We start from the raw sequence: 13,566 nt of genomic DNA on the forward strand, positions 1-13,566 counted from the left end.
TCGAACAAAAAAAGAATCACGTAAATCGGTTCAGAAACCTCGGAGTAATCACTAATCGGTGTACATACATAAAAAAAAAAAAAACATACCGGCCGAATTGATAACCTCCTCCTTTTTTTTGAAGTCGGTTAACTAAAGGTGCAAATAAAACAAAAATGATATGGAATATATTTTATTATCAATAAAAATGCATTATAACTAGGTATACATCAATTATAAATCATAAAATCGTTGCTGTAAAGATGAACGCGGTAAACACAAGTATATTTCGGATTGCCATGGTTGGACAAAACTCGGAAAACAATGCGTTTTAAAGGAGAATTTCTATTGTCTAATGAATAGTATTGTTTCGCTGGCTTATTATACCGGTATATTCCATCTGCTGCTTTTATCCAAGTACCGTTTTCTAGGATACCCTGCAATAACAAAGGAACATTCTTCTGTATGTTAAAAAGGAGCGTAGGTAGATACTCGTTTTGTTCATGCTCATAATAATTTTTAATTCATCAAAATAAGAGCTCTCTATACTAGAGTAAATTATATATAAAAACTAGCGGTCCGCCCCGGCTTCGCCCGTGGTACATATGAAAAATAGATGTTGGCCGATTCTCAGACTTACCCGATATGCACAGAAAATTTCCTGAGAATCGGTCCACCCGTTTCGGAGGAGTATGCAGACTAACATTGTGACACGAGAATTTTATATATAAGATGGAAACATATTGTGGCTGCGTATTTAACTCTATATTCGAAATTAAGAAATGGATATATAATATTTAAGCGCCAAATATTTATTGAATCCTGTAATTTTTTGACAATGGTATACCTAGTGGACCTATACCCGGTGGGTATAATTAATATAATAAGTACTTACTTATTATTTTATTTTTTTCATGCAGTCAATGTGTTTTTGATTGCTTTACCAATAAAAACTTATTTGAAAATAAATCTATAAGAATGTGCTCTTGATAGCTCGTATAATATTAATTGAAAATTGTTTAGCGAACACAACACACGTAAATAAATGCGATCTTGAGACGCGTTCACAACAAATAATAGATATATATTGCCAAAGTATGTGTACAGTCGTGGGCGGGCTTATCTCTATTAAATTCCTCAGACTATAATGATAGAGATCTCGTTAATCAATTTCTCTAAGGATAATCTGTGGGGTCAGTGGAAAATTTTGCTACACTAACTTATTGAATTAATAATCTTCGTTTCAATTTAATCTTGTTTTAAAACTATCTACTAACGGACGAGACAATGATAATGATAATTGATTAGGTTTAAAGGACATAGAAATTATATTTCGTAAGTTTGTAGGTTTGTACCTTAGTCTTTAAACAGGTGCTATATATAAGTTATTTTAAATTTATTACAATCAAGTACCTAACAATTAATTAAGGAGCACAATATATTTCAATATATTCTGGGTTGTATATAATATAAGCGTATCTTCGTAAGGCAAACGCTCTTCACCCTCAGCAACTAAGCCATGCTATTTCAAATAGCTTAACCATAGACTACATAAAATATAGCTCCTATACTATACTTACGTATACGGCAAAGTCCTTAGGAGCGCTGTGAGCAGTGTCCGGTCGAATATGTTCCACACTAATACTGGCCACTTGCGTTGAGCGAGGTAGATGTATCTCAATATTACCAGACGAACCACTAAAATGTTTAGATATTAGTAAATTCCGAATTTGTTTAATGGACATAAATGAAGTAGAGCGTGAAGAGAGATTGATCTAGTTTTATAATGAATTGTAAATGTTCCAATTAGAAAAAAGTAATATACCTACCTAACTTATTTCAATTTGAAAATTAAGTTTTGTATAACTACAGATTTTTGAATGAACCTCTCAAGATAGATTCATAAACCAGCGGTTTCTACAAAATTAGATGACATAGACACACTTATTTTCGAGCTCAAAATTAAGGTAAGTGGGTCACTCGCTTAAAATGAGTTTTATAAAACAAGTCAGTTCGTCGTATTTTAAGATATTCCGATTGTAATTCTGAATGATGATATTCTTTTGTTTTGCTTTTGTTAAAAATTGTATCAAATTAAATTATAAGCTCGAAAGCTTAAAACTTCCGTTGTCTTTTCTAGTGCCCTTTTTACAAGTCTAAAATATTTAAAGGTAGGTAAACAACTTTTGCAAAACGTTCGGATTATTAATAAAATACTTAGGAATATTTAACAATCTGGTATTGGTCGGCAGAAACAGGGAACAAATAGTCAAGCGATATGTTAATTTGATGACATCAATTTCATGCCTCATTTAGCGTCTTAATGGAAACACTTTTGTAAGATCTCATTTTCCACTCAACTAAATACAGATCAGTCAAGAGCACGACGACTTTGCTTGATTTTGTTAAAGCTTTTTATTGAATGTAATCATACTAAGTAACATATAAGAAGATGTTATGTGAACAACTGTGACATTCATTAACTAGACACCGTAATAATTTTGCCTGAAAAAGAAACAGGTATAATCTAGTTAGTTTAGGTAATCAAATTTCCAATAACCAAGACCTATTTGAATAGTTACACATAGTAAGTATATTGGAGTACATAATTAACCATTTACATTAGATTGTACACACAACGGTTGTTTACATCTTTAAGTCCATTTTGCGAAGCTATATTATGCTAAATACGTGCGAGGTAGCAACAAAACATTCCAATTCGCAAAACGCAAAAGATGTAAACAACGAAGCGATAGTTCCCTCATTACCTAAAAGGCCAACAATCAGCTGGCGTGGGTTTTCTCAATGCCAGTACCGTGTCGGGGGGAGGCGCGGCTCGCCACAGCGGCACGACTCCCCACAGCGCCACGCGGCTACCCCACTCAACGGTGTCGCTACCCTTTACAACGCTCGCACCGGCTATGTAGCTTCCTATTGCGTTCCTGTTTGTTTCTGTACTACACTTATTATCCACTCGGGGTCTTATCAATTAAATGGAATGTGTGATATAATGCAAATTGAGATGCTTAAAAATTAATGTGTAAGATGTCAATTATCGTTTAATTAAAAATAGATGTGAGTCTACCTCTTAAAATAATGAAAGTAGTAGTGGTGGTGAGTACGAAACTACAGAACGAAGAAGTCTGTGCGCTAAATAATTATAGTGCAAAGAAAATGTTCCCAGAATTTGCTACGAAATATTATAATGAAATTGAAAACTTTGACCTTATTATAAAACATAGCACATAACACCAACGTCCTCATAACTTTAAATCAAAGTAAATTATAAAATAAGAAATAACTAAAATTATTATAATGACGTTTTAAAATATTTTGTGAAAAGTTTGATGAAAATTGTAAGTAAAATATAAATAAGCTTAAGGGTGCACTCACACACATCAGTCACCGTCACGGCACGTCACCGGACAGGATTAAAAAAAATATGTATCAATAGTTCTAGTATGACTCTGTTCCCACACGACAGTCGCCGGCACGAAATCTATCAGTGACGTCCCCGGTCAGGCACGTCAAATAATCTTTCCATACATGTATCATACTTTTATCCCCACTCACCCGGTGCCGTCACGTCTCAGTTCAGTCAGCGTCGTGCTACCGTCAATTGCTACATGTTCTCTAGCGTGACACACGTCTAATCACTCACTAACCTGATGTATGTGTTCAATGATTCAGTCAAACCGGCGACGTGACTGACGGACAACATGACGGTGACTGGTGTTTGTGGATACGTACACAAACCGTCACCGATCAGTCATCGGTGACTTGACGGTGACTGATGTGTGTGAGTGCACCCTAAGGCTGCAGTCTAGCAAAATTGCGTTTTCAACAAGTTATTTGACAATTTTTTCCCGGCTAATGAAATGATAAACTGAATTTTTTTTTCTTGTTTATCAATTAGTGTTATATACGCAATGCGCGTGAATTTTTTCACATTTGTAAAGTTACTTTGTGTTACCTTAATCAGGCCTTCAAGATAAGTCTCTTTCCCCCAAAGACATTTCGAGCTAAGTTTGTGCACTCACTACGTTGCAACCGATTACAATTTACACAATCTGATCAGCGCATTATTATCCTTATATAGTCGTTATTAAAAACTGCTGAATACAATTGCCGAAAAACTTATGATTTTCTTAATTAGAACGTTATAAATTCATTAAATTTCCCATTTTTTGCCTTACAAAATCTATTGATAAATACTGCTAAAAGTTATTTTTTCCATTAATTTATTCGAGTTGGTTGAAGACCAATGAGTATTAATCCTTTAAAAAACATTTTTTTTGAATTTTGATAATTCTTTAAATATTAAAAAAATATTTAAAATAATTAGGAAAAATTCTAGCGAATTTCTTTAGTCGCGCTCCTTGGGCCGGAGCGTTCTGACGTGTGCTCTACGCTCGATTTTCCTTCATACCGAAGTGAAAGTTGCTCTACTTCATTAAATTTAATTGATTATTTTTATCTTAGATTTGTGCAAATATTCGTATTTTTAAACATTTGATTTCGATATGGAAAATAAACGAAAAAAATACTAGAAAAAAAATTATCTTCGAACATAAAGTTAATGAAACCAAATAGATTGCACAGGTGATTGGCAACAATTTCTTTATTTTACGGGGTGTCAGTAAAGGGATGTATATTTCTTTAAAACTAAAGTAAGCTCATAAATTTTCTTATAATATAATTTTTTTGAAGTTCCAAAAATGTTTATTATTCGTTTGAGAAATACGAAATATAATATAAACTTGTATTGAGAACTTGAACTTCCCAAGTTCATCCGGGGAAATCCCCATACGGGGAAAATGATTTGTTTACTCCAAAATTTATCCGAGGTGTTTTAATTTTTTCTTCTAGTCATTTTCAACGTAGCGGCATTTTGTTTGATTATTAATTTTGTAACTTAAATACAGGATGTTGGTTTTATATTCTGATCTTACAGACGCGCTGACAAATTTAGTCCGCCATTTCTAGTTTAGTCTACCAACTCTAAGTACCAATATTAAAACGAATGGATTATCATCACATCATCAAAACTCAGATGTAATGGAAGATCACAATAACATAGAAAATTCAGTGGGTGTTGAGAACTAAACAAACAGAAGTAACAGAGACGCGAAGAATAAAAAAAGAGGACGAAAACGATAATTCGTTGATGCTTTCCCTTTTCGACGTATTGTTAGGGTACATCACCAATCTGCAAAAATCAAAACTGATGATTCCCAATTGCTGATTAAAAATGAAAAACAAATAATCAACAACAGTGGTGAAAATATGCTGATCACAATGAAACATCCTTCAGTGGTAGCAGATTTACTCATTTAAAATGTATAGGTGAACAGCGTAAAGGAGAGGAGGACAGGAAAACATTATGAATGTGGATGGTGGATTGTATACAGGGTGTAATCGATAAGTATGTGCAGGCGATTATGACGTTATTATTGCAGGTATCAAAAAACTTAAAACTGATATCGAAATTACTTTACCTAATGAGCAAAATGACAATAATAACTTTTTAAAAGTATAACGAGAAATATCTAAAAAATTTACTTTATACACTCCCATATCAAAAAGGGAAAATGGGACTAGTAGAAGTTAAATGTCTAATTCCGGCAAAAGACATGAATGCGGTAGATGCAGTTAAAAATAAAAAATTTAATATTTGAAATACAATGCAAAAAATAACACTTTTTTCATAGATAAGAATCATGACTATTTTTTCCAAATTCAGGGACAACTAAACGTTGCAGAAGCAGAAGTCTGCTTATTTGCTGTTTGGACTGGAGTGAATCATTCGTTAAAAATAGAATATATAAAAAAGTATGTAACGTTTAGGCAAAATAAAATGATGGACCATTATCAAGATTTTATATAAATTGCCTACTGTCAGAATTGATTGATTCGAGACTTCAGCATTCGATGTCCATCAAGGACCCATCCTATATCATTCAAGCGATTGAAAAAAAGAGATAAATCCAGTGCAACCGATAAAGCATCAGAATGCTAGCAAAAGATTTATTAGGTTTATCAATATAAATCTATATATTATACATAATATGTATAATAAATCTGTAGAAGACGCGAAGACTGACATCCGCGCGGACGGAGTCGCGGGCGGAAGCTAGTCAGAAATAAATATCTTTTGTTTTCATTTGTGTATTTTTCTATTTAATAATTTTTTAACACAAACATTACATTTTTTTTATTATATACAAAATTTGTTTATCCGTTTTATTAGTTAAACTGAACAACTTTCACTAAGAAACTTAGGTCGAAAAAAATGTATAGAGTTATGCATTTTGTATGGAAAGCTTATTTTTTTTTTATATTTCGTCCAAATTTCTTTGTAAAAGTTGATCAGTTATATAAACATGAAGTTGAAGATATCAATAGAAAGTATTCGCAAATTTTGTGTACTGATAAAAAAAAAATCACCCGGTGTAATTTTCACGAAAATTGTTTCAAATTGTCATTTTTGGTACTTATTACGAATATTAAATTATGCATACGAATGATTTAATTTTTAAAAATTAAGTGGAGCAACTTTCCCTTAGTACATTTGTATTATTTACATATAAGATGACAGGATGCATTTGTTTGCACTACTAGACCAAGCCCTTAAGGATTTTTTTCTCCATTAAACAAACACAATGGATTACAGAATGGATTTTAAATTTAGGTCAAATATTACTTTATTAATTTCTTTTTCATTTAAATGTTCGCTTTATTCAATTATGATTCAGAGTTTTAGTAATAACATTAACATAATTAAATAAGGCTTAGATTTCAGTGGAATAATAATAAAAGGGTTTCAGAAGATCGAGCTATAGGTAACTGAAAGAAGAATCGTATCTCGATAATTTAAATTAATTTGTTAATACCTATTAATACTGCTATTCAAAAATATTCCTGATATATTAAAGTAAGCACATACTTAGTTCTACTCTACTCTACATCGAAAATGCGTCTAGATATTTATTTCTGTTTAAGCGTGTGAAACCCCTATATAAATCTAGTAAATAGGATCGCTAGTGTTTCGCTTAACACCGAAAACGTGTTTAAATCAGTCAATTTATGAAACTATGTAAATTCTAACGTCGTGCGTGAAACTCAACAAGCCAGTCGTGGTTTCCAACTTTTGTCGCCACTGTTATTTTTAGCTTTCACCATTTTTCGGTGAAATGTCAGCGTGATATATGGTCGCTAAAACAAGCTGAGTTAAAAAACTTTTTAGGTGGTTTGTGCACTGTTTTATTCCTTTGAATATGTTGTTACAAAGTCATTTATTTGATATGGGAGGATTTTGTAGAGCGTATTATTAGAATTTATGTCTACTACATTTACTTTCAAAATTTGCTGTTTCCTTTAAATAATTATAATTATTATAAGTATATTTTTGCTGAAACGTGTTTTAACTACGTCATTCGCATAAATCGCTGACTATTTCAAATTACAATATAGGTAACTTTATTCACGGGAAAATTTAAATGCTTCATAGTTCATACCATAGAGCAAAATCTATGAGCACAAATATTCAATACTAGCGGTCCGCCCCGGCTTCGCCCGTGGTACATTATATTTACGTTTTCTCTACATAAGAACCATCCTCGTACTTCAAGGAATATAATAAAAAAAGAATTATCGAAATCGGTTCAGCCGTTCTCGAGTTATGCGCTTACCAACACATTTTGCGATTCATTTTTATATATAAGACTAGCGGTCCGCCCCGGCTTCGCCCGTGGTACATATTTACGTTTTCTCTACATAAAAACCATCCTCGTACTTCAAGGAATATATTAAAAAAAGAATTATCGAAATCGGTTCAGCCGTTCTCGAGTTATGCGCTTACCAACACATTTTGCGATTCATTTTTATATATAAGAAGATATATCTATCATAATATAATTCTAATATTAGCTTAAATTTAATTTCCGTTATAAAATAAAACTCCATCATTACAGGAAGACTGTCGCTGACGCAGTAAGTAAACGATTTATTGCGTTTGGCACATTCTTTTATATTTCTCTTAAATTCGAGGAAGGTTTTAACTTGACAAATCTTAAAGGACCAATAAAAATAAACAAAGACGTAGTTTGGATTGCAGCCAAAGAAACGCTCGGTTAAACTTGCTGGGTTATCAAACATTCAAGTTTACCACTAACCAGTAGGTGACCGTTGGAATAGCATCACAATAGGCACAGAAGATCTGTACATTATTAAAAGATTCAGGTGCCTGGGAGCCTGGGGTCAGCCTAGCCAGGTAGTTTTCAAATATGTAACAGTGAAGCTGTTTCTCTGTTTCAGGCCTCACATGGGATTTCATTAAAACTTTGTATCAAAATATAACAGAATGTATACTACTAGTTATATGTATGAAATTTTGTTAACTATTATAGATTGAATTATGATATGAATTTAATTAAATCTCTGAATATCTAATAATGATTAGGCGGGTCCACACAGAGCCAGCAGCAGCGCGAAGCATTTTCGCACGAGGCTACTCGCTCTGTGTGCATAATATGCAATAGACTGACTATTGCATATTTTGCAATTTATATCCCTACTATAATAACTATAATATTTACGATATTATATTACACTAATTACAAACTAACGAATACAATACGAAACAAATTGCTACTAAAAACCTAATAATTGAATTAAAGCCATTTAACTCTAAATTGCGTAGAACTACATCACATACACAGAAATTAATTAGACTAATTAATTAAAATAATTTATAAGTACCTCCATAGCTTTGTGATGTGAACAGTGTCCTTCGTATACGGAGCGTGTTTCTGGTTGGGTTAATAAATTTTATAATAGGCGCATTGCGTGCTCACTGCTACACATTTATTATGTGTTATAACTGTGGTACTAATCATGTGGGATGTTCGTTATGGATATATTTCAGACAGAGGCTTTGGTAACACGATATTTAATTATTAGTGAGATATTAATTACGCGTCGTTTATGTGGATTTATGGGCTCTTCTTTTGTGTCAGATTGCTGCGAAGCCTTTCCCTATTCTAAATTCTATTATGTCATATATGTTTGGTTTTGAACATAAGATATACATTGACTTCAATTGTTCAAAAACGTTTTTTATACGTAAATAAATCTGTTCTGTAGTTCAAACCGATAGGCAGATCGAGATTCTACGATATACATATTTACATAAATTTGTTGAAAGTTATGAATCTAGCTTCTTTAGCTTTTTATGCGAAAATCAAATTTTATCTTGGTATAAAAATTTCTTATAACGAGGCCCTGGACTCCAACTAACTACTACCTTATGAAGTTTCTTTGATATTACTTTAGTATTTTCGCAGGAAAACGCAAAATATAAACAAGTAAAATAGAAATATAACAACAATTATTTTATGAATATCTTTATTGTAAAACCTCCTGTTTTAATTGTTTAAAAATTACTAGACTTATACTATACTAGATATAGAATATATATTGTATACTCTGATACGTTTTAATATGTGCCTGTTAGCTATTAGATATTGTTATATGAAAATGAAAAAATGAAAATTTGGTCAGTATCATTAGTATAATTAACAAAAATATTATATTAGATCTAAAAATAATTTGTTCATATATACCTTAAAACATATTCCGATCTTGATAATAGCGTGGTTAAATATTTCATTCTATAACAACATTCTTCTTCTACTGCTACGGGCTTCTGATTCACTGGGAATAAGGTTTTAGTCAAATTTAATTAATTATGGATATGTTATAAAAGCATATATATTTTAGGGACTAATTAATTAGCTAATCAGTGTTTTGGTATTACTATAATTGTATCAGTATATTGAGAATTAATTTTGCATGCAATCAATAAACGCAGTTTATGTGTTTGTACGCTCTTCATAACATCTGAGCAAATTAGGATAAATTTTGTATATGTATTTTCTAATCTACCAGACAGGTTAGGTTGAAATTAGGATAACAACTTATAGTGTAGGATAATTAATTCATTGTGGTCTGAAATAAATAACATGTGTCTCTAACTGCTCACTTTATTAATATCTTTACTTCTACACGAATATGTTCTATTTTTATTACATAACTGTATATCTAATCTAATAGATGCCTGGAAACCCACTGTAATCCTTTTATGTTCTACTCAAATATTAACGTGCTTATATTATGTTGATGTATCTTCTCTAGAGTGCGTTTCACGAAAGAGTTCCCCTGCCGTTATGTTGGCATACCTGACTGTCAAAAACGAAAATATTTTTTTTTAATAAAAAATGACAGAGAAAATATTCTCCTGTCTTCCTAGCCTTATACCGTATCTTACGGGGTCGGCTGCCTAGAAAGGAGAATATTTTCTCTGTCATTTTTGATTAAAAAAAAATATTTTCGTTTTTGACAGTCAGGTAAGCCAACATAACGGCAGGGGAACTCTTTCGTGAAACGCACTCTAGTTACAGAGCCTTGTCAGTATTTTAGCAATATTACTTGTAACTCCCAAGAAAGCTATTTATGTACGTACTTATAGTTATGAGCTTCGTTTTCTTTATCAATTTTAGGATATCTTCTGTAGGCTTTCCGGTATACAAGTAGAATGCTGTGGAAAAATATAGCTTTTATATTAATTGACAATATCGATTTTTCGATTCATTGGCACATTTATTACTGAGAAAAATCACCAGGAAAATGACATATCGTACGATCAAAAAGTTTAACAACATAATATTATAATATCTATTAAGTCACTTGGTCAGCGTGATAGATAACTACAATCTGATCTACAACCTAAACCCCCTTACATCGTACAGAATGCAGATCTTACGGAACAAATCAATAGGCTGTTTTTGGTGTTGACGAAACAAATTTAAACTGTGAAGTAAATAATATATTTGGTGATAATACATTTTCATTCTATCCCATTATGCATAATGCAACATTTTATCTTTACGTACAGAACTATGTACATTTCCTTTTAGTTTTGAAATATATGATATGTTTGAAATGGAAACCTCAAATAATATATATTCCGCGAATATAGTTTACCAAATTCTCATTACACTTGCAATGATATTATTGAATAAATAATCGTATTACAAAATGCTTTTCAGAATGTGCTATTATGACATTTTAAAGCGTTGTTTAAACGAAGTGACTTATTTAAAACACTTATTGGAATTATTTGCCTACAATTAATACTTTATTTCGATTTAAATGAGCAACTACTATAATAATGATAATTCCATATTAATGAGCAAAATTGATTAATGCAATTGGTCAGATGCGGAATGAGGAATCAAATTATTATCGTTCATGATGTGTAAAATTGAGCTAAAATTTCAATATTCATATGCATAGATGATTTCAATTCGCAAGAACTATCACTAAATTGTGAACAGGATTTAGGATACATCTTAATCAAATTAGGACGTGCTCCATAAAACTAACAGTGAACATATCTTTGTTAGTTCCAAGCCTTGTTAGCGAAGTTCGCTTTTAGGCAAACAACGGCGCTTTGAGTCTGCACAAAAAGTAAATGGAAGGTCTAATTAAGTGTACTCACCCGATAATCCAGTTATTGTTAAAAGTATTAAGAGTTTTAATTTCAGTCGTCCGTTTCCCTTAGGAGGGACTTTAGAGCATTTCTTATATTTTCTGCAACGTGACCGATCGTTCTGGTATTCCCAAATGTTCTCTCGCAAAGGATACGAGGATTTTAATTCTCGAGATGAAACTTTTCGTGGTTTTCGCCTTTCGTAAACTCTTCCTGTTGAAATATGGAGTAAATGGACTACGGTTACCTGAGCTTTGTAATTTACTTAGCGTGTGTGGGATTGCGCTTAATTAATGCCCCAAAGTTTTAGCTTCGCCGAGTATTCAGAACATTTTCTCTGTCAGAACTGCCTACTGTTTGGAAGCTTTATAATGTGGTTTTAAAAGTATAAGTTATGTCGTAATTAGTAATTAAAATACTTTCGGGAATTTTAACTTTCGTGAATAATATTTGATGTTGATATATTTGCTTTGTAGACTCGTATAATATTTAATTTATTTTATTAAAAATTTGTCTCTATAAAAATAGTATATTGTACCATTTCTTTACTTGGACTCAAGGTATGTATGAGGCAAGGTAATTGAATTTCCCATACATAGATTCCCTAATCTAATACTTCTCGTAATTTCCAAATTAGGTACACATATTTTGCAAACGTGAAATGTTTCAGGCCGGTTTCCAAATTAAATTAACGATATTTTATAGCCCAGCAGTTTCACGATTGCCGTCGTAATGAAGCTCATTTAATATTTTGTGCAAATGCTCGTCATTCATTTCATAGCAGGTGGTAGTACGCTCCAATTGCATTATGCAAGCTGCTTGCTATTCGGTTTTTAGGTCGCTCAAATTAGGGACGGACAACACTTAATGTCCGTATAATTGTTTAACAATTTACCTGCTGAGAGTCTATCGGTGTTCAAGAGTGAACGGGGTGATAGATGTAGAAATTAAACATGTATATTTCGTTTATTATACAACACAACACACTTGCTGTCAGAATTTTAACAAAATATAGGTATTAACAAAAACAAAATCGTATTGTTAAACAAACTATAAATAAAATAAAAAAATATTCCTTAGTACATAGTAGATATGTTTGGAGTCATATAAATGGAAAAAAATTCCTTTGAAAATACTTGGATTATAAAATTTGCACTGAAACAAGATTTCATAAGGTCCAGTGAGTTAACGCGCTGGCTAAAGATTTGAGGGCACTCGGGGCGTCCTACTTGTTATTCTGTCCTACTTTACCTAAAGACTAAACAGTTATTTTGACGAAGTCATCGAATTAATTGCTTTTAACGATATAATTTGTTCGAATCACTAGAAATAATCTACGGATTTTGATTACGCTTCAGGGGAAGGATACGAATATATTTTTGTTGAAAGAAAATATCGCTGGCATGTCCTAAAACGTTCGATGATAAAATACATAAATCTGGACTTGACCAACGTGATGGATTATTGTTATAACGCTCATAATATTCTCGATGTCTCTTACACTATCAATGATTATTCAGTAATATTATTAAACGTACATCTTGTTATAATCGTGAATTATACTTAATAAAATGTGAATTCGTCTAAAAATAATTTTGTAACACTGTTTTATTTATAGTATGTATAATAAAAAATAATAATGTCTTAACCTGATGAACACCAAGGTGGCACAATATTTCTTGTTGATATTTCTGTTTCTGATGCAGCACTTAAGCTCTCACACATGTTTCTAAAAGAGTTTCTTGTTATTACAACCATTTCATAGTTTTAAATGTTATAAATTTTTATAAACGATGGTTAAGTTCATAAAATGCAAAATATCAATTGGATGAATGCTATAAAAATAGAACAAAGTTAGGAAAGTGTAGTTTTTTTTAAATTAAAGCACAGATTAAAAATAACTTTCTCCCGCCTTCTAAGAAAAAAAAAAAATGAAGCACGGGTGTTTTTACATACAGCCAATTTCATGAAAATTTATTATATCTGAATTAAATACATATTCTGATATTTAAATATTAATGAGTTATATTTAAAAA

The 13,566-nt window shown here is 31.8% G+C and overlaps 1 protein-coding gene across 1 annotated transcript; it reads right to left on the reverse strand.

The window, feature by feature from the left end:
• Nucleotides 1-209: 209 nt before the first annotated feature.
• On the reverse strand, nucleotides 210-13,288 carry LOC149906435 (uncharacterized). Its single transcript, XM_090104422.1, has 7 exons — nucleotides 13,180-13,288; nucleotides 11,540-11,743; nucleotides 9,603-9,693; nucleotides 8,740-8,789; nucleotides 2,748-2,931; nucleotides 1,560-1,677; nucleotides 210-416 (listed from the first exon to the last, which is right to left on the reverse strand). Exons 1-7 carry the CDS (start codon nucleotides 13,286-13,288, stop codon nucleotides 210-212), a joined length of 963 nt encoding a protein of 320 aa, XP_089960548.1.
• Between the last annotated feature and the right edge of the window lie 278 nt (nucleotides 13,289-13,566).

This window comes from Colias eurytheme, chromosome 8 (genome assembly GCF_061535395.1).
Source record: "Colias eurytheme isolate Ceu_HAF_F1 chromosome 8, ilColEury1 Martin Lab GWU primary, whole genome shotgun sequence".
Taxonomy (NCBI): Eukaryota; Metazoa; Arthropoda; class Insecta; order Lepidoptera; family Pieridae; genus Colias; species Colias eurytheme.